The 22,500-nt window shown below is 41.7% G+C and overlaps 1 protein-coding gene across 1 annotated transcript in view; it reads right to left on the reverse strand.

Annotated features, from left to right (window-relative positions):
* Positions 1-22,500, reverse strand: part of LOC143035072 (ras-GEF domain-containing family member 1B-like) — a 333,289-nt gene that overhangs the window by 277,747 nt on the left and 33,042 nt on the right. The window contains exons 2-3 of the mRNA XM_076201577.1: positions 15,032-15,101; positions 3,218-3,399 (exon numbers count right to left, since the gene is read on the reverse strand). Coding sequence (XP_076057692.1) covers positions 3,218-3,399; positions 15,032-15,091 — 242 coding nt within the window. The 5' untranslated portion in view covers positions 15,092-15,101. The remainder of the gene's footprint in view (positions 1-3,217; positions 3,400-15,031; positions 15,102-22,500) is intronic.

Consider the following 22,500-nt stretch of genomic DNA (forward strand, 5'->3'; position numbering starts at 1 on the left):
TGTGTGTGTGTGTGTGTGTGTGTGTGTGTGTGTGTGTGTGTGCGTGTGTGTGTGTGTGTGTGTGTGTGTGTGTGTGTGTGAGAGAGAGAGAGAGAGAGAGAGAGAGAGAGAGAGAGAGAGAGAGAGAGAGAGAGAGAGAGAGAGAGAGAGAGAGAGAGAGAGAGAGAGAGAGAGAGAGAGAGAGAGAGAGAGAGAGAGAGAGAGAGAGAGAGAGAGAGAGAGAGAGAGAGAGAGAGAGAGAGAGATAGAGAGAGAAAGAGGAAATGATGGAGAGCAGGGGTGTTCTTACTAGTCCACAATGTAAGTTGTCCCCATATTAAGATTTTTTCTTATTTATCTATATATTTATTTATTTATCTATTTATTTATCTATCTCTTTTGATCTTCCATGCCGGTCTGGAAGATCGTACTATGATGCACTGTGCCCCTGGCCAAGAGGATTTCATTAGAACTAACAAAGACAGGACCTCGGAAAGATGTTCGACATCCAGAAGACACTGTACCTCTGCTGGGTAAGAATTGAGTCCTTTCGATTTTTTTTTTTTTTTGGGGGGGGGGAGAGAGGGCGAGGGGGAGAGGGGGAGGGGGAGGGGGGAAGGGGGTGTCACTTGCCCAGACCTCATCTTTGTGACGATTTGGAATAGTTCGCAAATGAAACAGGAGTTGATGTTCACGTGATGCAAGTGTTAGGAGCGGTAGTGCCCGAGCAAGATCAAGAAGGGACATTTTCCAAGCCAAGAGTACCGCTAGAGCAGTGGTTCTTAACCTTTTATCAGTGCGCGCACCAATTGAGCATCTAAAAAAAAAAAAAAAAAAAAAAAAAAAAAAAAAAAAAAAAAAAAAAAAAAAAAAAAAAAAAAAAAAAAAAAAAAAAGATCGTACCCCCATCCAATATAAATACACTGGACTAGTGATAAGCCTTGTTGATAAATTATTAGATATATCAAATTACTAAACAAAGGTACTTTCTTAATTTCAAATTAAAAATGTCAATTAGTAGGATATAATGAATGCACATTATGCTTTCTCGTTGTAAATATACAGTACAGTACCATTGCACTGGCTATCATGTCTCGTACCCCCCCCAGGGTTAAGGTTTGGTACCCCAAGGGGGGTACAGATACCCCTGGGGGGTACAGGTACCCCCCAGGAAACCATTGTGCTACAAGGATGCTGTAATGACTCATTTATTTTATACTATTTGTTTATTACTATTTGTCTGTTTGTTTATTATTTGCTTGATTTTCATTTATAATTATTTATCTGTAAATTTATTATTTACTATTTACCTGTTTGTTTATTAAATATACCTATGCATTTATTTTTTATTTATCATTTATATTATTATAACTTTTATTTTATTTTGTTTATTTTAGTTTATTTTTTATTCATTTATTTATCATTATTATATATTTTTTTCGCATCCGACCTAGTTATGGACCAAAAGGTCTCCTGCCGGTATGCTCCGCCTTTGTAATCCTCTAAGTTATCCAATCAGCTGATTAAAGTCCCCTGGATTGAGACAAACGTCATATAATGGTGACTTTTCTTAATGTGGTTTGGAATTCCAAGGGGGAGACTTTTCTCCATTCTTGTATTGTCTCGAAGTAAAAAAATAATAAAATTTGGTAAATCAAAATGAATCTACCGACAAGCTTGACATTGGTTCTTTGTTGGTTTCAAGAAGAACACAAAATTCCTTTTCCTAATACAGATCAGGGAGTTATTAAACTACCCAACTTAAACCGGTATATATAACCATGTGTGTGTTTGAGAGAGAGAGAGAGAGAGAGAGAGAGAGAGAGAGAGAGAGAGAAAGAGAGAGATACATTGTTATTATAGTGTCACGTATTTGGATCGTGATCCACAGTTATTACCTTCCCTGATGTGAGCTGACCTAAATAGAAATAAACCCAATAGGGACTTATTTCTTATTTTTAATTATCCCTAATATATTATCATACTCTTACCTGTATTGGTAATTGACTTGAATGACTTGTAAAATTATCTTATACTGAAAGAAATAAAATAAAATCAAAGCAACGTGTGTTACATTGATATAGTTTAGTCACCCATTAATTAACATAAAAAACTGAAGATTGTGTAAGGGGTGGCTTTACTGAATTAAGTAGATACATCAACTTGTTTATTAGTGTTCCATTTTTATTATGCAAACGTCAGTATCCTTTTCTTTTTATTGTATATTCATTTAAAAATATAATTGTATGATAACTGTAACCTAGTGACTATACATCAATCTTGTGGGCCATGATCTTTATATCTCTTCTCTAATCTCTTCGCATACAAGTGTGTATGGATATAAATTTGTTCATTTATGATTTGCAAATCCTAAAGATATTGTTGGTATAAACAATTACGCTGGAGAAAGAAAATTTCCTTTTCACAAATAAACTGACCTAGCGACATCTAAAATAAATACTTTAAGAAATTAAGTGAAGAAGAAGGATTTATCGGCTAAATTGGCTAAGTTGGAGTGTCCCCACGTCTGAATAAAATCGCCTGGCGGCATTATCTATCATGCGGCAGAAAATGTCTACTCAATCGTATCAACTGGTCATCAGCGACGGTTATGTATTTATATTTGTGGTGTATATTTCAGCAAGAGAAAAAAGTTAATGGTTCTTCATGAAAGTTATAAAACATAAACAAAAATAATCTGATGGAATCAGTAAGAAAGAAAAAATATATACATACATGTGTATGTGTGCGTGTGTGTGTGTGTGTGTGTGTTTGTGTGATATTCACCATGGTCTTGGATCACGTTTTGAACTCGTGATCGACAGCCATTTCCCTCACCGAAGAGAGCTCAGAGCTCATATATGACTGATCTATGGGTAATGTTGTGACCTTACACGCACACACACACCCAACTCCCCACCCACGAGAGTTAGAGTAACGACCCGCAAATTATTTTAGCCGTGTGTGTGTGTGTGTGTGTGTGTGTGTGTGTGTGTGTGTGTAATAAAATAAAAGCATTATAACACATTCACACCCACTTTACCAATTCTCATACATGTAATGATTCTCCCAAACCAAGTCACCAAATGTTGCCTCGTCCACTACGGGATAGCCCCATAATTCTGCAGTGGACTAGATAACATACAAGAATAACGACCTGCCTTAACGGAAACCCCCTGGATCCAAATTAAATCACACAGAATATTGTGTCCCCAGTTTGAGTCCCCGGGATACTCACTGGATGGCTTGAAGGATTCCATCGGTGGCATTGTCATCAGAATTCCTGTCCTTCTCGCCGGCGACCAGGACTTCGGTGTCGCCCAGTTCCTCCTGGAAGGCGGCCAGACGCCTCGAGTCGCCGAGCTCGCCATGAAGACCGTCGAGTTTCCTTGTCAGGGCTTCCAGAAGAAGGGAGGTCACCTGTAGGTAGACAAAATGACAGAGATATTTATCTTATCTGTCTGTTTATCTATTTGTTTGTCCATTTATTCGTTTACTTTTGAAATTAAGATAAACTGGCAGATAATGATGATGACAATGATACATACATACATACATACATACATACATACATACATATACCAAAGGGTTTTCCCCCTTATAAAGGAGGTAGCCAAAAAACAAAGGTATAACACATGATATTATCATTATCATTATTGTCATAGTATAGAGGTATATATATATATATATATATATATCTATATACATATCTATGTATATATACATATATATATATGTGTGTGTGTGTGTGTGTATGTGTGTGTGTGTGTGTGTGTGTGTGTGTGTGTGTGTGTGTGTGTGTGTGTGTGTGTGTGTGTGTGTGTGTGTATACACTTATATACTGTATATATTAAGTCCTGTTTCCAATTGAACGTATGAAGAACGAATTACAATGACGAAGCCACGAAACTGGACGACCTTTCCCTCACTAAGGTCACAATAAACAAACGAACCAAACAAACACACAGACAACAAGAAAACGAGCAAAGAATATAATTCATTGTTATATACTAAGGCACATTTCTTTCTTGTTTATCCAACGGAATCTTAAAACACTAATGTGCATTGTCTACCATCGCATCTGCATTCATTGACTACGCGGTTGGCGATGTTGGTTTGACCTACTTATCTACGTCCTGGCAGATGGAATTCGTTATTTCTTTTTCTAATTAGTATCTACCGTGTGAATGTAACCGATTCTGGTGTTGTCTATCCAATTTAAAACACAGTTTGTCAACATTCCTTAGAAATGTCATTTCTTTCACTATAGAATATCACACACACACACACACATACACACACACACACACACACACACACACACACACACACACACACACACATATATATATATATATATATATATATATATATATATACATACATACATATACCAAGGCTTTTTCCCCCTTACAAGGGAGGTAGCCAAAAAGGGAAAGGCATAAAAACACTCCCACCCATTTCATCCCTAAATACACTCCACACCCCTCCCACCCTCCCTCTCATCTGAGCACCTCCTGGATGACGGGTCATCCCTGCACCCTGCCCACCGCCCTGGGTCAGAAGCAGTGTCGCAAGATATATATCAGAAACCACAGGGAAAATAAAGTCGGAATACTAAACGTTTTCGTCTATCACGAACAATTTTGATAACAATATCAACTTGAGTTTAGGTTTATTTAAACTAGATAATTTCATAAAATAATTAATATGATAGTAAAGCAGTACTATGGCTCCTAATTGTGCCAGATGTACTGTGGACGTTTCGGCCACATGGTTATGCTCCCTTGTATTTGCTGTTCTATTGTTTTATTATGACTATTATTAGTTCCATTTGTAAATGTATGTGTGTGTATGTATATTGTCCTAAGCTTTCATGTGGCTATAACCTTCTCCATTTTTCTTATTTCTGTATAAATGTTGTGTTCAATTTCTCTTTCTTGTACTCTGAGGATGTCATAATAGACGAAAACCTTTAGTATTCCGACTTTATTTTCCCTGTGGTTTCTGCAATATTATTTAGTCACGCGTTATTGTGATTATTTTTGCAATATATATATATATATATATATATATATATATATATATATATATATATGTGTGTGTGTGTGTGTGTGTGTGTGTGTGTGTGTGTGTGTGTGTGTGTGTGTGTGTGTGTGTGTGTGTGTGTGTGTGTGTGTGTGTGTGTGTGTGTGTGTGTGTGTGTGTGTGTGTGTGTGTGTGTGTGTGTGTGTGTGTGTGTATGTGTGTGTGTGTGTGTGTGTGTGTGTGTGTGTGTGTGTGTGTGTGTGTGTGTGTGTGTGTGTGTATGTGTGTGTGTATGTGTGTGTGTGTGTGTGTGTGTGTGTGTATGTGTGTGTGTGTGTGTATGTGTGTGTGTGTGTGTGTGTGTGTGTGTGTGTGTGTGTGTGTGTGTGTGTGTGTGTGTGTGTGTGTGTGTGTGTGTGTGTGGGTATGCGCGCGTGTGTGTACGGTAGTTATATTGTAAAAAAGATATATACAATAATGTACACATAAAATTACAACGGAGAATATATTTTTGTATTTTTGTTGTCATAATTCAAGTTTCAATAACTACCGTATTATATAGTCCCTTTCCGACCTGAGTACCTTCAGCCGTCAGGCAAAACCTCTTAACAAAAGCATATCAACCTAGTTTCCTCTACCCAACAGACGAAAAATAATCAACACACAAACAGGAAACATATTCAGAGACTGGACGAGGAAAAAAGAAAAAAAGAAAAAAAGAAAACGCCCAAGGATTTTTCTTTCCTGAGTGTCGGATTCGTGAGACGACGAGTGACGTAGGAGAGAGGAAGGAGGCCATTTGTAAACAGCGACGAAGCGAGCGCGCGTTCTGGTCACGTGCTCAAAATATGACGTCATGACGTCGATACTTTGTTTCCCAAAGTTGACGATACATTTTCGTATTAATTAGTACAACGGTGCGTCCTAGGACACGATTACCGTACCAAACTGGATCCTAGAACGCGTTCACCATATTGAAACTGGATTCTAGTTTTATTTCCTAGTAGGATAAAAACAAGTGGACTAACTCGTCTAGAAAAATATCGCTTGGAAAGTAGCCACAAGCAGATTTATAACTCGCTTTCGGCAGTGAAAGGGATTATCGAAATAACAGTGCAGCTTTCTTTAATCTGACTGAAATTGTTTGACAATTGCCACAAGAAAACCATAAAATACTTTCATGCTAGCAAAAAGGTTAATTTCCCTGTCGTAGAGATTAAATGAGGTAATTCTAATGCGATTTGCAAATGATTAATTTTTTGAAGCCCTAAGGTTTCCTTTTAGTTAAATAAGATCTTCTAGCGTTAGTTAGAATAATATTGGTAAAGTCCTCTCTCTCTCTCTCTCTCTCTCTCTCTCTCTCTCTCTCTCTCTCTCTCTCTCTTTTTCTCTACGAACATAAAACTAGTGCTTCACTTTATGGAAGAAAAGATGAAGAAAAGAAAAAAAAATTGAAAGGAAACAAAGAACAGTAACAAAAATGGTTCCCTGCCTAGCAAGCAGACAGTATATTAGAAAAAGAAAGTAGAAAAAATGGATCTTCCCTGACGAGAAGAAAGAAGACAGGGTGGCGACATGATTGTGGTGTTCAAAACAATGAAAGTAGCGAAAAAACTGACAATGAAAATCTCTCTTTTTGGGTTGGAAAAGTCACAAAATACCAAAGAAGACACAAATAATATAAGATATAATAAATAAGTACATAAATATGTAAATAAACAATTAACTAAATAGATGCATGAATGATAAAGAATGATGAATAAATGATAAATAAATAAATATAGATAGTAAATAAAATGACAAGATACCTAAAGCATATCAAGAAATAGCTTTCTATACAGATGCATAAACTTTTGGAATAATATGAAAACTGGATAAAGAAAAATAAATTAATGTGTGTAAGTTATCCCCTCTGAATTAAGTTCTCTCTCTCTCTCTCTCTCTTTCATACACACACACACACACACACACATACACAGGCACGTATATGTTTCACTTAATTTCAGAGACATTATCATAATCTTCAGGGTACGATATTAAACGAAATTAAACAAATTTGCTACAAAGTTGAGGAGCAGGGAAAAGCGTTCCTTCGGTTGAATAAAATCGCCTGGCGACACAATGAAAGATGGTGAAAGTCGTGAAACCCAGCGTCATCACCAACACTATCACCATAATCATTTTCACCATCTCTACCACCACCATTACCAAATACCACCACCAACGGTTCCACTACAACTACAGTTACCAGTAATATCGTCATAATTACCAACACTGGTACTACTATTATCGTCACCGTTACCAACATCGTTAACTCTATCAGCGGTACTACTACTACTATCGCCACCGTTACCGACACGTTACCACTACCAACGTTACTACTACTACTACTACTGCTACTATCGCCACCGTCACAGCTACCACCGTTATCATTACTATTGCCATCGTTATTATTACTATCGCTACCGTTACCACTAACACAACCACCAGTATCACCACCGTTACCACTACCACTATCACCGTTACCACCAACGTTCCTACTCCTATCGTCACCGTTACCACTACCACCGATACCACTGCCACTAACACCGTTACTACTACTATCGCCACCGTTAGCACTACCGTTACCACCGGTGCCACCACCGTTACCACTAACACCGTTACCACCACCGTTACTACTATCACCACCGTTACCACTACCACTAACACCGTTACCACCACCGTTACTACTTCTACCGCCACCGTTACCACTACCACCGGTATCGTCACCGTTACCACTAACACCGTTGCTACCACCGTTACCATCCTTGCCACTACACTTGCCAGCGCTGTGGCCCAGCAGTCGGATCCTGGGCTTACAGGCGGACGTCTCGTTTGTCCTTGACGGGAGCAAAAAACCTTCTCAGCGGGACAAGATAACGGATCACGTACTCAGCGCCTTTGCACAACGGTGATGGATCCTGAGCTGGATAGAATCGCTAGTCACCAGCCAGGATGACATGTGTAGGTCGTAGACCCAAGTAGTGGGTCGTGGGACCTCTCAAACCTGAACAAAAGCGTCTGGGGTTAGCCAGAATAGATTGTTTAAAGAATTACTCTGAGGTAATGAATTTATCGAGTTTTCGATCGTTGTAGTCTTTCGCCTGAATAAGATTGTTTGATATCGGAAAGAGTAAAAATCATTTAAGGGGATGACAAGGGGAATTGGAGAGGGAGGGAGACGGGAATGGGGAATGGGGGGGAGGGAGGGGAGGAGGAAGGGGGTGGAGGGGAAGTGTAGGGGGAAGGGAAAGGAAGATCTTAAAAAGGAGGGGGAGGGTGGGAGGGGGAGGGGAAGACAGAGACGGGGAGGGAAGGGAGGGGCAGGGGGAGAGAGAAAGTGAGGAAGAGGAGAATAGGGAAGGGAATAGGGGAGGGAAAGGAAGAAGGGGAGGGGAAGGAAGAAGGGGAAGAGTAAGGAGGAGGGGAGGGGGAAGGAGGAGGGGAAGGGGCAGGAGGAAGGAGATGGGGACGGAGACGAGGATGGGGAAAGGGAAGGGAGTGGGAAGGGAGAAGGGAGGAAAGAGGGGAAAGGAATATGGAGATGGGGACGGGGATGATGAAGTGGTAGGGGAGAAGGGTCGGGAGTGAGGGGAAAGGGACGAGAGGGAGAGGGGAGAGAGAGAGAGGGGAAAGGAGGAAGGAGACGGGAACGGGAAAGAGGAAGGGGTAGAGGGGAAGGGGAGAAAGGGTAAATAGAAGAGGAAGGGGAAGAGGGGGAGAGGGGAAGACGGGAAGAAGGGAAGAAGGGGAAGAGGGGGAGAGGTGGAGAGGGGAGAGAAGGAGGGGAAGAAAGAGGGAGAGGGTAGAACAGGGGAGAGAGGGGAAGAGGTAGCGAGAGAGAAAGAAGGAGAGGAAGAGAGAGGGAGAGGGTAGAAGAGGGAGAGAGAGGGAAGAGGAAGAGAGGAGAGGAAGACAGAGGGAGAGGGTAGAAGAGGGGGAGAGAGGGGGGAGAAAGGGAGAGAGGGAGAGAGGGGGAGGAGGAAAGAGGGGGAGGGGGAAAGAGGGAGAGAATGGGGAGGGAGAGAGAGGGAGAGAATGGGGAGTGGAGAGAGGTGAGGGGGAGAGGGAGAGAGAGGGAGAGGGGAGAGAGGGAGAGAGGGAGAGAGAAAGAGGGGGAGGAAGGGAGAGGGAGAGAGGGGAGGGGGAGAGAGGGAGAGAATGGGGAGGGGGAGAGAGGGGAGGGGGAGAGAGGGAGAGAATGGGGAGGGGGAGAGAGGGGGAGGGGAAGAGAGGGGAGGGGAGAGGGAGAGAGGGGAGGGAGAGAGGGAGAGAGAGGGAGAGGGGAGAGAGGGAGAGTGGGAGAGAGGGAGAGAGAAAGAGGGGGAGGAAGGGAAAGAGGAAGAGGGGGAGGGAGGAAGAGAGGGAGAGGAGGTGAGAGGGAGAGAGAGATCTGGTGTTTTTGGAAACCCTAAATGAGTTTCGTATTCCACAGCTTAGTAGGACGCGATCCGGGGCCAGCTGGGAGGGGGTGGGAGAGAGTGAAAGTGTGACGGCGACTTCTGTCATGTCCTGGGGCTGGTGGAAAGTAGCGGGTCACAGGCAGCTGCGGCGGCACCAGCAGCAACAGCAGCTCTGACCAGTGCGGGTTGTTCGCTGAGCCAAGGATCCGGCTAGTTCCATGTCAATAGCTGAAATCTTTTCTGACTGGTGCCTTCCCCGATTCTGGTCTCTTCCTCTTAATGCAATTAGTGACGTCATGAATCCTTCTTCTTCTTCTTCTTCGGGCTACACAGCCCCGAAAATAGATATAGATTAGATAACACGTTTTTAGAAAAAACTGAGTGCGAGAGAGACTTGGGAGTTCTAGTGAGTCCTGACCTTAAATGCAGGAAAGAGTGCATTATCGACAGGAATAAAGCTAACAGAGCATTAGGTTTCATTGCTAGGACGGTTACGAATAGAAGTGCAGAGGTAATTATCAAACTTTATCTAGCGTTAGTTAGACCTATCCTTGACTATGCGGTACAATTTTGGTCTCCGTCCTATAGAATGAACATCAATTCACTAGATTCAGTACAGAGGAGAATGACCAAAATGATACATGGGCTCAGAAATTTACCTTACGAAGAGAGGCTTAGGCACCTTAACTTGCACTCTCTGGAAAGACGCAGAGTGGGGGGTGATCTAATAGAGGTGTTTAAGTGGATTAAAGGCTTTAGCAAGAGGACACAAATAAGGCCATCATATTAAGGCAACAGGACAGGACTCGCAGTAATGGATTTAAACGGGACAAATTTAGATTTAAGAAGGAAATAGTCAAGAATTAGTTTACTAATAGGGTTGTCAGATTTAGTAACCATGTCGTGAGCGCTGAAACTATCAGCTGTTTTGAGAAACTGTTGGACAACTTTATGGATGGGGATGACAGGTGGTATTAGACATGAAACTGCCTAGTGTAAGCCTCAAGGTCTCTTGCACTCTCCTTCATTCTTATGTTCTCATATTCTTCTTTTTCTTCATCTTCGTTTTCTTCTTTTTCTTTTTCACTTTCTTCTTCTTTTTCTTCTTCTTCTTCTTCTTTCTTACTAGTACAGTATTTTGATTCCTAGGGTTGTCCAAACATTCTATATGGCATGATTGTTTTTGACAATATGGCCTAGGTCAGGTTAGATTAGATTAGGTTAGATTAAATCAGTTTTGTAGTTTCGAGGTCGAGGAAGTGACCCGTTATGAAAGAATTCTAATCTTGAGTCGAATATAGGCTTTCCGGTGGTTCTGCTTTCACCGTACATTCGGCCGCAAAAGTCCCTTTGATGTATCGAGGAGGGGAGAGGGGTGTGTGCCACGGAAGTGAATAAAATCGTCTGGCGACACCCAGACTAGTACGAAATGGGCGAAAAGGTGAGTAGGAAAACGAATAGAACGAATAGAATCGCCTGGTGCCAAGAAAACGAATAGAATCGCCTGGCGCCAAGGGGATGAATAGAATCGCCTGGTGCCAAGAAAACGAATAGAATCGCCTGGCGCCAAGAAAACGAATAGAATCGCCTGGCGCCAAGAAAACGAATAGAATCGCCTGGCGCTAAGAAAACGAATTGAACCGCCTGGCGCCAAGAAAATGAATTTACTCGCCTGGCGCCATGAAAACGAATAGAATCGCCTGGCACCAAGGGGATGAATAGAATCGCCTAGCGCCAAGAAAACATATTGAATCGCCTGGCGCCAAGGGGATGAATAGAATCACCTGGCGCCAAGAAAATGAGTAGAATAGCCTGGCGCCAAGGGGATGAATAAAATTGCCTGGCGCCAAGAAAACGAATAGAATAGTCTGGCGCCAAGAAAACGAAAAGAATCGCCTGACGCCAGGAAAATGAGTAGAATTGCCTGGCGCCAAGAAAACCAATAGAATCGCCTGGCGCCAAGAAAACGAGTAGAATCGCCTAGCGCTAAGAAAACGAATAGAAAATGAGTAGAATCGCCTGGCGCCAAGGGGATGAACAGAATCGTCTGGTGCCAAGAAAACGAGTAGAATAGCCTGGCGCCAAGGGGATGAATAGAATCGCCTGACGCCAAGAAAACGAATAGAATAGCCTGGCGCCAAGAATACGAAGAGAATCGCCTGACGACAAGAAAACGAATAGAATCGCCTGGCGCCAAGATTACGAAAAGAATCGCCTGACGACAAGAAAACGAGTAGAATCGCTTGGCGCCAAGAAAACGAGTAGAATCGCCTGGCGCCAAGAAAACGAGTAGAATCGCCTGGCTCCAAGGGGATGATTAGAATCGTCTGGCGCCAAGGGAAAGTGCCACCTGGTGCGGAAGAGGGGGGTAATTACTGCATGTTAAGGGGGGTAATTATCTATGTTAATTCAAACTTTATTACGGAGGATCTTATATCTTTGTAGTGACCGCGAATGTTTCCTTTGTTTGTTTGTTTGTTCTGGAACAACGTCGCCGTTACTTAACGGATCTTGACCAAATTTGGCCCAGAGGTCCACATGCACCCCAGAATAATATATGAAAGTAGAAAACCCAGGTCTGGGCAACTTCTGGGGATGACGTCACCTGGGCTACCCCAGGTAGCTCAACCAATTGACTTAAAAGCTGAGATAGCCCCTAGTATGAGGCAAAAAATGCGTTTAAAAATGTCTAAGTACTCATTTCCAGAAGACATATTTACAGAGTGGAAAGGATAAAACGTGGATCAAGACTTATGAAGCCGACTGTGCTTTGTAGAACAATGACGTCACCTGCAGAGAAGAGAACTGACCCACTAGACTTCAGAATAATGCAAATATACCTTTCGTTATTATTGTTTTAATACAACATTGCGTACAGTATGACTTAACCTAATCTGATGAGATCTACGAGATCTCGTATGACCTAACGTTACCTGATGAGATCTGATACTGTCCCCGAATGTGCTTTAAGGGTTTTTTGGCCAGAATAAATTCATTACAGTCAGTGTGAAGAAGAAGAAAAAGAAGAAGTCAGAGAAGAAGAAGAAGAAGAAGAAAACCAGAAGAAGAAAAAATAAAGGACGAAGAAGGAAAGAAGAACAAGAAGAGGAAAAAAAGTCTAAGATGAAGAAGAACAACAAGAATAACAAGAACGAGAGGAAGAAAAAAGAGAAGACGAAGAAGACAAGGAGGAAAAAAAGTCGTAGAATAAGACAAAGAAAAGGAGAAGAAGAAGTCAAAGAAGAAGATGAAAAGATGAAAAATAACAACAGTAATAAAAAAGAACTAGAACATGAAGGAAATGAAATAGACGAAAAATAAAAGAAAAATATAGAAGAATGAAATGAAGACAAAAAGAAGTAGAAGCAGAGGCAGAATAAGAAGCTGAAGAAGAAGAAAAAGAATAACCAGAAGAAGAAGCAGAGGAAGAAGTGAAATAAGGAAAGAAGATAGAAGCAGAAGAAAAAGAAGAAGCTGAAGATGAAGAAAAAGAAGAAGAGGAAGAAGAAGAAGAAGCAGAAGAAGAAACAGAAGAAGCAGAAGAAAAAAGAAGAAGAAGAAGAAGAAGAAGAAGAACCAGAAGCAGAAGTAAAAGAAGAAGAAGAAGAAAAGGGGGTTATTTTGATCCTTAAATGGCACAGATCTTCCCCTTCTCACCTTTTTCTCCCATAACCCCCTCCCCCCCTCCTCCCCTTCCCTAGACTCGCTCTCTGGGGGGGGACAGTGCGACCCAACGCCACCAGTCTTACCTGGGCCCCGGTGCCCCGTGGGCAAGAGACTCCAAATATCTTAAGGATTCTACTTCAGAGAAAAAAAATAAATAAAAGTAAACAAATAAGTAAATAAACAAATAATAAACCCCTATACACACTATCCTTTTTTTTTTTTTTTATTCATTTATTTTTTTTTTTTTTAAGAAAGACGTCCAGCCCTCATGTACGGCCATTACGTCTGCAGAGCGACCTGCTGTCTGGGTGGGTCGGAAACTATTGACCGCAGGTTGGTTCTTGGTTTGTCGGTCTCATCAAAATCCAGTTTTGCCCGCTTCCGTGGGCAGGACCGAGACGCACGAAGAAAGTACAAAGGTTTCCTTCCAACATTTGAAGGACATCTGATGGACACACACACACACACACACACACACACACACACACACACACACACACACACACACACACACACACACACACACACACACACACACACACACAAAATCAGGATAAGGGAACGATGGGGTAAGGGGGAGGGGGGAGGGAAAGGGGAGGAGGAGGGGGAGGAGGGAAAGGGGAATGAAAAGGGATAGTGGAAGGGGGAAGGGGAGGGGGAAGGTAGAGGGGGAGGAGAAGGGAAAGTGGGAAGTGGAGGAGTGAGGGATGGAGATGAAGGAAGGGGAAGGAGAGAGAGAGAACAAATGGTGGTATTCTTAAAAAATCTTTCCTTTCAATAAGTGTTAAATAAATCCTTGGAAGAGAAAGATTTATACAAGGAAATATTTTTTAAGAATACTACCGTAAGAATCTTACGATGGTATTCTTAAAAAAATTTCCTTATATAAATCTTTTCCTTCCAAGGATTTATTTAAGATTTATGGAGGGAAAGAATTTTTTTTAAAAATACCACCGAAAGGGAGAGAAGAAATGGGACAGGAAGGGAAGGGAAGGCGAGAGGAAGGGAAGGGAGTGGTAGGGGAGGGGTAGGGAGGAAAAGAGTAAAGGGAGAAAGTGAGGAGGTGGAGGGGAGGGGGAGGGGAGGCGGAAGGGAATGTGATTAAGGGAATATATAGAGAAGGAAAGGGGAAAGGAGAGGGGGAGGGGAGGGGAGGGGAGGTTAGGGAGGGAAAGGGAGAAAGGAGGAGGATGGAGGGAAGGGTAATGGGAGAGAATAAAGGGAGGAGATGGAGGGAGGGAGGGAGGGAGGGAGGGAGGGGTGAGGGGGTGAGAAGTGGAAGTAGCGTTTGAGGGTCCTTCCTTGAACGTTCCGACCTTGAGAGTGACCAACCACAAGTGTTTCAAAACTAAACTCAGATTTGGAAAACGAATTTCCCACATTTAACTCCGAAGGGGCGGGGGAGGTGGGTGAATGAAATCGCCTGCCGGTATATAGAAGCAAAAGGAAAGTGCCAACCAGTACGGAAGGGGACAAATGTGAAAATAAAAAATATTCAGATGTTATGCAACAACAATGACGCTCTGATGGGAGGTGTACAAAAAATCAGGTAATTGCGTAAACCTGGGAACGAGTCGGTGACACGCGCACGTACGCGCGCGCTCGCACACATACATACACACACACACACACACACACACACACACACACACACAAATACACACACACCCAAGCGCACACACACACACACACACACGCACCCAAACACACACACCCACACACAAATACATATACATACACACACGCACACACACACACACACACACACACACACACACAAACACATACACAAAGATACAAGTTTTAGTCAAGATCGTAGCCGAATATGAAAGTTTAAGATCAGGAGCCTACTACACCAGTGGGGGGAGGGGGGGCTCTGTACTCCGCTGTACTCCGGCCGAAGCCGCCACTGTTACCTCAAGCTGGACGCCGAAGATTCCCTGGTGCCTCGCTTCGCTTGACCGCCTTTCACCCATTCCGGCCCATCTGCAAAAGAAATTAAAATAATAATAATAACAATAGTAATAACAATAATGATAATAACAATAATAATAATAACAAGGCATTGATTTGCAAGTGCATTTATGAGCGTGCAATCTTTTTGCGTATTAATAACTATATACATATACTTACATGCATGTAAGCACGCGAGAACGTGCACATATACGCATACAAATACACACATACACACAGATATACATACACACACAGTGTATGTAAGGTGTCGTTGTTAACCATAGATTGGGCCATTTATGAAATGAGCTCATATCCGGGAAAGTAATAACTGTCGATCATGGGTCCAGCACGTGATCCAAGACAGTGATGAGAGAGAAAGAGATACACACACGCATACACACACACGTATACACACATACATACACACATACACAGTGTGCGTAAGTTCTCGTCGTTACCCATAGATTGCCATATATGAACTCTGAGCTTTCATTCGGTAAGGTAATAGCTGTCGATCATGAGCCCAGGACGTGAGCCAAGAAAGTGATGAGATACACGTACGTACACACACACACACACACACACACACACACACACACACACACGTCTCTCCACCAGGTTAGAATGATTGGGCGTGTGTGGGCGTGGTCGAAGGACCTCAACCGTGGTCGTGATCTTGCATGGCAGCGGGGGGGGGGGAGGGGGAATGTTCACTTTAAGGTGTACTACCCACGGAGTCGGTCGGACTGAGCTAATCCCCCGCCGTCAACACGGCGACGCACTACAAGGCTCCCTTTCCAGCTAATAATAATTAATAATTAATATTAATAATGATAGCAATGATAAATTCTTATCTATCTGTACAGGTGGACACCGGATTGAAAGGGACATCGATGGGTCGAGACCCACGTTGAGTTTAGAGTCGCGTCATCTTCAGCTAATATATATATATATATATATATATATATATATATATATATATATATATATATATATATATATGTATATATATATGTATTAGCGTCACTGTGTTGTAGGGGTTTAGTGTAACTGGTCGTGCCCTTTTATGCCCACGAGGGTCTGGGTACTAATCTGGCATGTAATTGGGTGTGGCTGGATGTTGTGGGGGACCGTAGAGCGTCGTCGTGATGCAAGCTACGTCTCAAGAGAGAGATCTTTTAGCCTCACTGTACGAAAACACCTAAAAAACAAAAAAATAATCTACCAACTCAGCTAATACAACATCATTACAGCATCGTTAGTGTTATTTTGAAGTAATATTGTCTGGTGAGATTGCTAAATGTATAATCGTTATTACTGAAACTTTTGTTGAATGTTGTAGCACTGTTGCAGCAATAGTAAAAAAAAATCAAGGTTATGTGAACAGAAGTGCATAATGTGTAATCTTGTGTAGCAAAGAGTGATACAGGACCTACGACTATCTTCTACCCATTTACCCGTAGACGGAGACCAACGTGCGGAAAATGAACGATCAATTCCTGACTAACACTGATCTTTTTTATTTATGCAAATAAAACTTTCGTTGTCAATAATTTTACGCATTTTTATACAGAGAAGTAACTTTATAATAATACAATTTTTGTGTATATAAAATCATACCACTTACTCCAAGGCGAAAGAAATATTTGTATAAAATAAAAATCGGAGGCTGGATCGAAATATCTGGTCGCAAGTGTGAGCGTCCAGCTTTCTCAAGCGACCTACAGACAGTCTCATTCGGGACCTCGTCGGCCGACTTCGCCCCACCGACGTTCGCCGGGTTACTCTCGATCTGTTCCCGTAACCTCCTTCGCGACTAGGCGGCTGCTCCAGCGGTGACAAAAAGAAGATTTAGAGGTCGAGAGACAAAAAGCTACGCTGGATTTGGTGCCAAAGGTTTACTGTTGCTATGTAATGTGAGCATCACCCCAACCCACCCCACCCGTCCTCTTTCTCCACCTAATTCTCTGAGCTTAATTCTTCTCTAATATGAATAAGGCGGAGATTTTTCTTCACTATTTACTTAGTTTCTAGTTTGTAATTTCCCTTTTTTTTAATGAAGTACATTTTTTTTTTATTAGAAACTGGAGATTTTCTTCAGTGTCGTCTTAATTTTTGGATAGTAATTCTAGAAAATAATTAGTTTTTATGACGAATAAAAGAAACGATAAACAACGGCGATTTCAAATCCATTGAGAAACAACACGCAGAGAAAATTAACATATTTGTGAGAAGCAATTCAAGATAGCGGCACACTAGGCTAGCATGCTACTTGCTTCTGCTACTTGCTTCTGCTACTTGCTTTGAGCAGAAACTACTACGGCTACAGTATTCTAGAGTTCCGTAAGAACATCTCAACATTGTGTCTAACATTCGTATTCTAGGTTTAACACCTCTTAGTTCGTCCTTCAGCTTCTCTGTAGATGACGCAAAGAATAATTTGACATTTGGAAATTCGAAAAACAAAAGATCGTCACCGAAATCGTTTCTACTCAAACGAAGTAGCAAAAGCAAATAGCATGCTAGCGAGAATTGCCTAGTGTGCCACCACCTTTAGTCTCCTTCAGATGGTTTTTCCCATTTCGCCAAATTTTGTTTTGCCAAACATCCTGTCATCATAAAATATTTTGCCAAGCTCCCTAAGGTTAGGTTAAGTTAGTCTAGGCTGTGTTATGTTATATCTAGATTGTTACGTGAATTTAGGTTACATTGTTAGGTTACGTTAGGCTAGGTTAGGTTGGCTTAGGTTAGGATAACAAGTATGTTTTTTGTTTTTTTGGCTGATCGAAACATCAAGAGAAAGAGAGAGAGAGATAAACAGAGAGAGAGAGTGGTGAGGAGGGGAGAGAAGGAAGGGGAAGAGAAAGAAAGAGGGAAGAATAAGTGTGTGTGTGTGTGTGTGTGTGTGTGTGTGTGTGTGTGTGTGTGTGTGTGTGTGTGTGTGTGTGTGTGTGTGTGTGTGTGTGTGTGTGTGTGTGTGTGTGTGTGTGTGTGTGTGTGTGTGTGTGTGTGTGTGTGTGTGTGTGTGTTTATGCGTGTGTGTGAAGCAGAGGCAAGAGATATTTATTTATTTATTTATTTATCTATTCTATTACTATCCAAGAGGAACCAAGAAAAGAGGGAGGGAGGGGGGGGGTGAATTGGAGTGGAGTATGTGAGGATGGAATGGGTGGGAGTGGATTTATGTCTTTGACTTTGGCTACCTCCCTTGTAAGGGGGAAAAAGCCCTTGGTGTATATGTGTATGTATGTATGTGTGTATGTATGTATATATGTATATTTTACTTTATTTTATTCATTTTTATAAACAACTGACTAAACCCAACAGAGAAAAGAAAACTAAGGTACAGTACCGGACACCCAAACCTGACCCACGATGTTGTAGTAATTCACTTTTGTTTAGAAATCACCAATGGAAATATAAAGGAACAAATGTACATAAACATTGTTCACTACTCAACAACGAAACATATTCTTTCATTTCCGATATACGGTGGGTCAGGATCCAATATCCTCAAAAGTTCGCAAAGAGAGAGAGAGAGAGAGAGAGAGGAAGAAGAGAAGGTAGCCAAGTTAGTCCTTGAGTAGGAGGACCTTTCCAACTACAGCAGGAGTTCTGCACGATCTCTGGCCCGTTGTCTGCAGGGAGCTTAATCACACATCTCGGCAACACCGAAGACCTCTTGATCACGTGATCTCACGCAAGTGTTCTCTCTCCACGGCTGACCCTGACCTTCTAGAACGCCTGAACGTAATCTTAGTGGATGATCCACAGAATGACTTCTATAATAGTGGCCTTCAGCCTCTGGTCCTTGGGCCTCTTAGTGGGCCAAGGAGTGTCCTAAATGGGTCCACAAATCGAAAATTAGTGGGTGCTTAGTGATCTTATTCAGTATTATAAGTGGTCCCCAGGAGACTACAGAAAAGTAATACATAGGCATGGAAGTCTATGAGAATATGTATAGAGAACAGTGAAAGTCCATATAATCTTTTTCTTTTTAAACAGACATTTTGAAACAAAACAATGATATTATGTTCCCTCAAGTTTCACTGACTGGGCATCCGGAACCCCACAGTAAGTGACAACGATCCTCAAACCATCCTTTAGGTTCCTCTAAGAAGGAGATTGGATAGTTTCTGTGCTGTATGAATGTGAGTCTGTTTCCATGTCATCGACGTCTGGTGAGGAGATCAGTCGCCGGTTGTTATCTCTATTAAAGTGAAAAAAGTGGAGGAATTTCTCTCGACGTTCAAAGAGAGATCTTAGGCCCGGCCATGGAACCGAGTACCATCCCCTTGGGGTTGAAAATGTTCCGGCCTAGCAAGATCATACACGATTATAAAGACGGCAAAAAGCCGTACGACGATTGGTCCGGTCTCAACGTTCTCTTCCCAGAGGCAACGCTTGAGGTGTGACTAAAGACTTGCCTCCAGTTAAATTATGACACCTCTCCTCCTCCTCCTCCTCCTCCTCCTCCTCCTCCTCCTCCTCCTCCTCCTCCTCCTCCTCCTCCTCCTCCTCCTCCTCCTCCTCCTCCTCCTCCCTCCTCCTCCTCCTCCTCCTCCTCCTTCCTCCTCCTCCTCCTCCTCCTCCTCCTCCTCCTCCTCCTCCTCTCCTCCGCCTCCTCCTCCTCCTCCTCCTCCTCCTCCTCCTCCTCCTCCTCCTCCTCCTCCTCCTCCTCCTTTTCCTCCTCGTCGTCCACTTCCTTGTTCTTTTCGTCGTCCACTTCCTTCTCCTCCTATCCGTCCACTTCCTTCTCCTCCTCCTATCAGTCCACTCCCTTCTCCTCCTCGTCCTCTTCCTTCTCCTCCTCCTCGTCCACTTCCTTCTCCTCCTCGTCCTCTTCCTTCTCCTCCTCCTAGTCCACTTCCTTCTCTTCCTCGTCCACTTCCTTCTTCTCCTCCTCCTCCTCGCCCATTTCCTTCTTCTCCTCCTCCTCCTCGTCCACTTCCTTCTCCTCCTCGTCTTCTTCCTTCTTCTTCTCCTCCTTCTCTTCCTTCTCCTCCTCCTCGTCCACTTCCTTGTTCTCCTCTTCCTCCTCCACTTCCTCCTCGTCTTCCTCCTCGACTACATCCTCCTCCTTTTCCTTCTCCTCCTCGACCACCTCCTCCTCTTCCTCCTCCTTTTTCTTCCTCGTCGTCCAGATAACAGGAAGTAAACAGACAAGAGTTTACAATGAGAGAAATTACTACGATCAATTTCTATTTTGACACAAAACACGAAATCGGCATTCCAGAAAATACTGATAAACTTATTTTTCCAACTGTACCAGTACGTGAGGGAACAAAAAGATATTTTTTGTAAAAAAAAAAAAAAAAAAAAAGTATATATATATATATAATATATATATATATATATACAGATATATACTCGTATATATATATACATACACACACACATATATATATATATATACATATATACATATATATATATACATATATATATATATATGTATATATATATATATATATTTATATATATATATATATACTTGTGAACACTGGGAGGAACTAGCTCCCATCTTATAGCCTTCAAATCCCATCTATATCTCTAACTTCATCTGGAGGTGCAACCCCGAGCGGCGGGTACTCGGTGTCCGGGCCAAGCTAGAGATATCCTCCTTATCATCTTCGTCTATCTAGCTTTCATGTAGTTTTTCACAAAGTGAGAACTGACCTGATCTCCTTCTATTTCTTCTACTGGTTGGTGACGATATGGAAACAGACCCACAAATATTCAATACAGACAACAGTCCAACGTTTTTTCCTGGAAAGATCTGTGAGAAGGACCGAGGACCGTTGCCAACTACTGAGGGGCCGCGGACTTCCAGTTCGTGAAATTCGAAAAAACAATTATATATATATATATATATATATATATATATATATACATATATATATACATATATATATATATATTTTTTTTAATGAAACAGTTGATAAACACGGATATCACTCCTAAAACATTGGATTAGCTATCTTCCTGCATTACATTTACCTTCCTGAGTAATTGTTTACATATTTTTTATATATTTTGTCTCTCCATCCGACCTCGTCATGGACCAAAAGGTCTCCTGTCGACATAGCTTGCCTTTGTAATCCGTTGTAATATCTGTTCCAGTGTTGTACATTTTTTTTTTTTCAGACAAAAGGTGGTCGATGTTGCAACGGTACTTGTCGAAGGCTGACGGGATCCTTGCTGTTGGATGGAGATTGATCGACTGAAGTTGCGTTTACTGAACAAAGAACCGTTGTTGCGTCGAGCGAACCAGGTGTTCAGACTTCAGAGAGTCTCACTGAATGAAGACTGAAAGTGCTAGACGTGTTTTTACTTGCCTGTGTTTATCTTTTTATCTACGATTATGTTTGTAAATATTATGCCAGCATCGTTCATTCGAATACAAGGTGAAAAGCAATGAATTACTACAATTTACACTTTTTTTTTAAAGAACTTCCTTCTAAATTCTTTCCTTTTCTTTTTGCGCCAGAAGGATGCGGTCGTTATGACGTCATGTCGTAGTCTACGATCTGAGCTGTGATTGGTTGCGTTTGGACGTGGGAGGAGTTACTTTTAACGATGCTTGAAGCAACACTGTATACTTCATTTATTTTTTCCTTTCTTTTTTTCCTTCCATCTTTCTTCTTTTTTCAATCTGTTTCGTTGTTTTCTTTTAAACTGGTTCTGGCAGATTACCAAACCTAAACTATGATAACCAATAGTAATATAGTTTTGTTGACAACAGAAATGACTGAAAGAGTACAGGTATAAACAGAAATAGCACATCAACCACTCAGCAACCAAATATGAAACTTTACGTACCAGGTTCCGAATATTTGCCATAGTACTTGAAAACTAATTACCGTTACAGAAAAAAAAACAGTTCTTGCTGAGAAATTCTCTACTCCTTAATACGAAACATCTGCTTCGCTGGTAAGACAAATGAGTAGAAACTTAGAAAGCGTGGACTTGTTTCATGTTATTCTGCGACCTTTTATTCCATACACAGGTAGCTCGAATTGTCCTCAAACAAACTTATGAAGCAAATAGAGCTTTCGAGAGTTCAAAGCCTGAAATATTCTGAACTTCTTGAATAGAGCCTTTAAAACAAAATATGAAGTTTGCTTTGGGTTTATCAAAATTTATCTCAATATGACTTTCCATCTACAATTATTCAAATGAAAAATATCATTGGGCGATAGCCAAAATAGAAAAAAATGTAGATATACATGACTTTATCTTTCTTTGCTAAGAAATAAGAAAAAATAGATAGATAAGAAAATTAATTAATCAATCAACATCCCCTCGCTAACAATAGGTTCATCAAGTGGATGAAGAGAATAGCCTGATTTCAGTCGGAAATGAAAAGGAAAAATTGCCCTCCAATCACCGCAGAGGCTGTCAATAAAATCGCCTGGCGGCTCTCTCT

Source organism: Oratosquilla oratoria, chromosome 18 (assembly GCF_046742065.1).
Source record: "Oratosquilla oratoria isolate Oo_2021 chromosome 18, ASM4674206v1, whole genome shotgun sequence".
NCBI lineage: Eukaryota > Metazoa > Arthropoda > Malacostraca > Stomatopoda > Squillidae > Oratosquilla > Oratosquilla oratoria.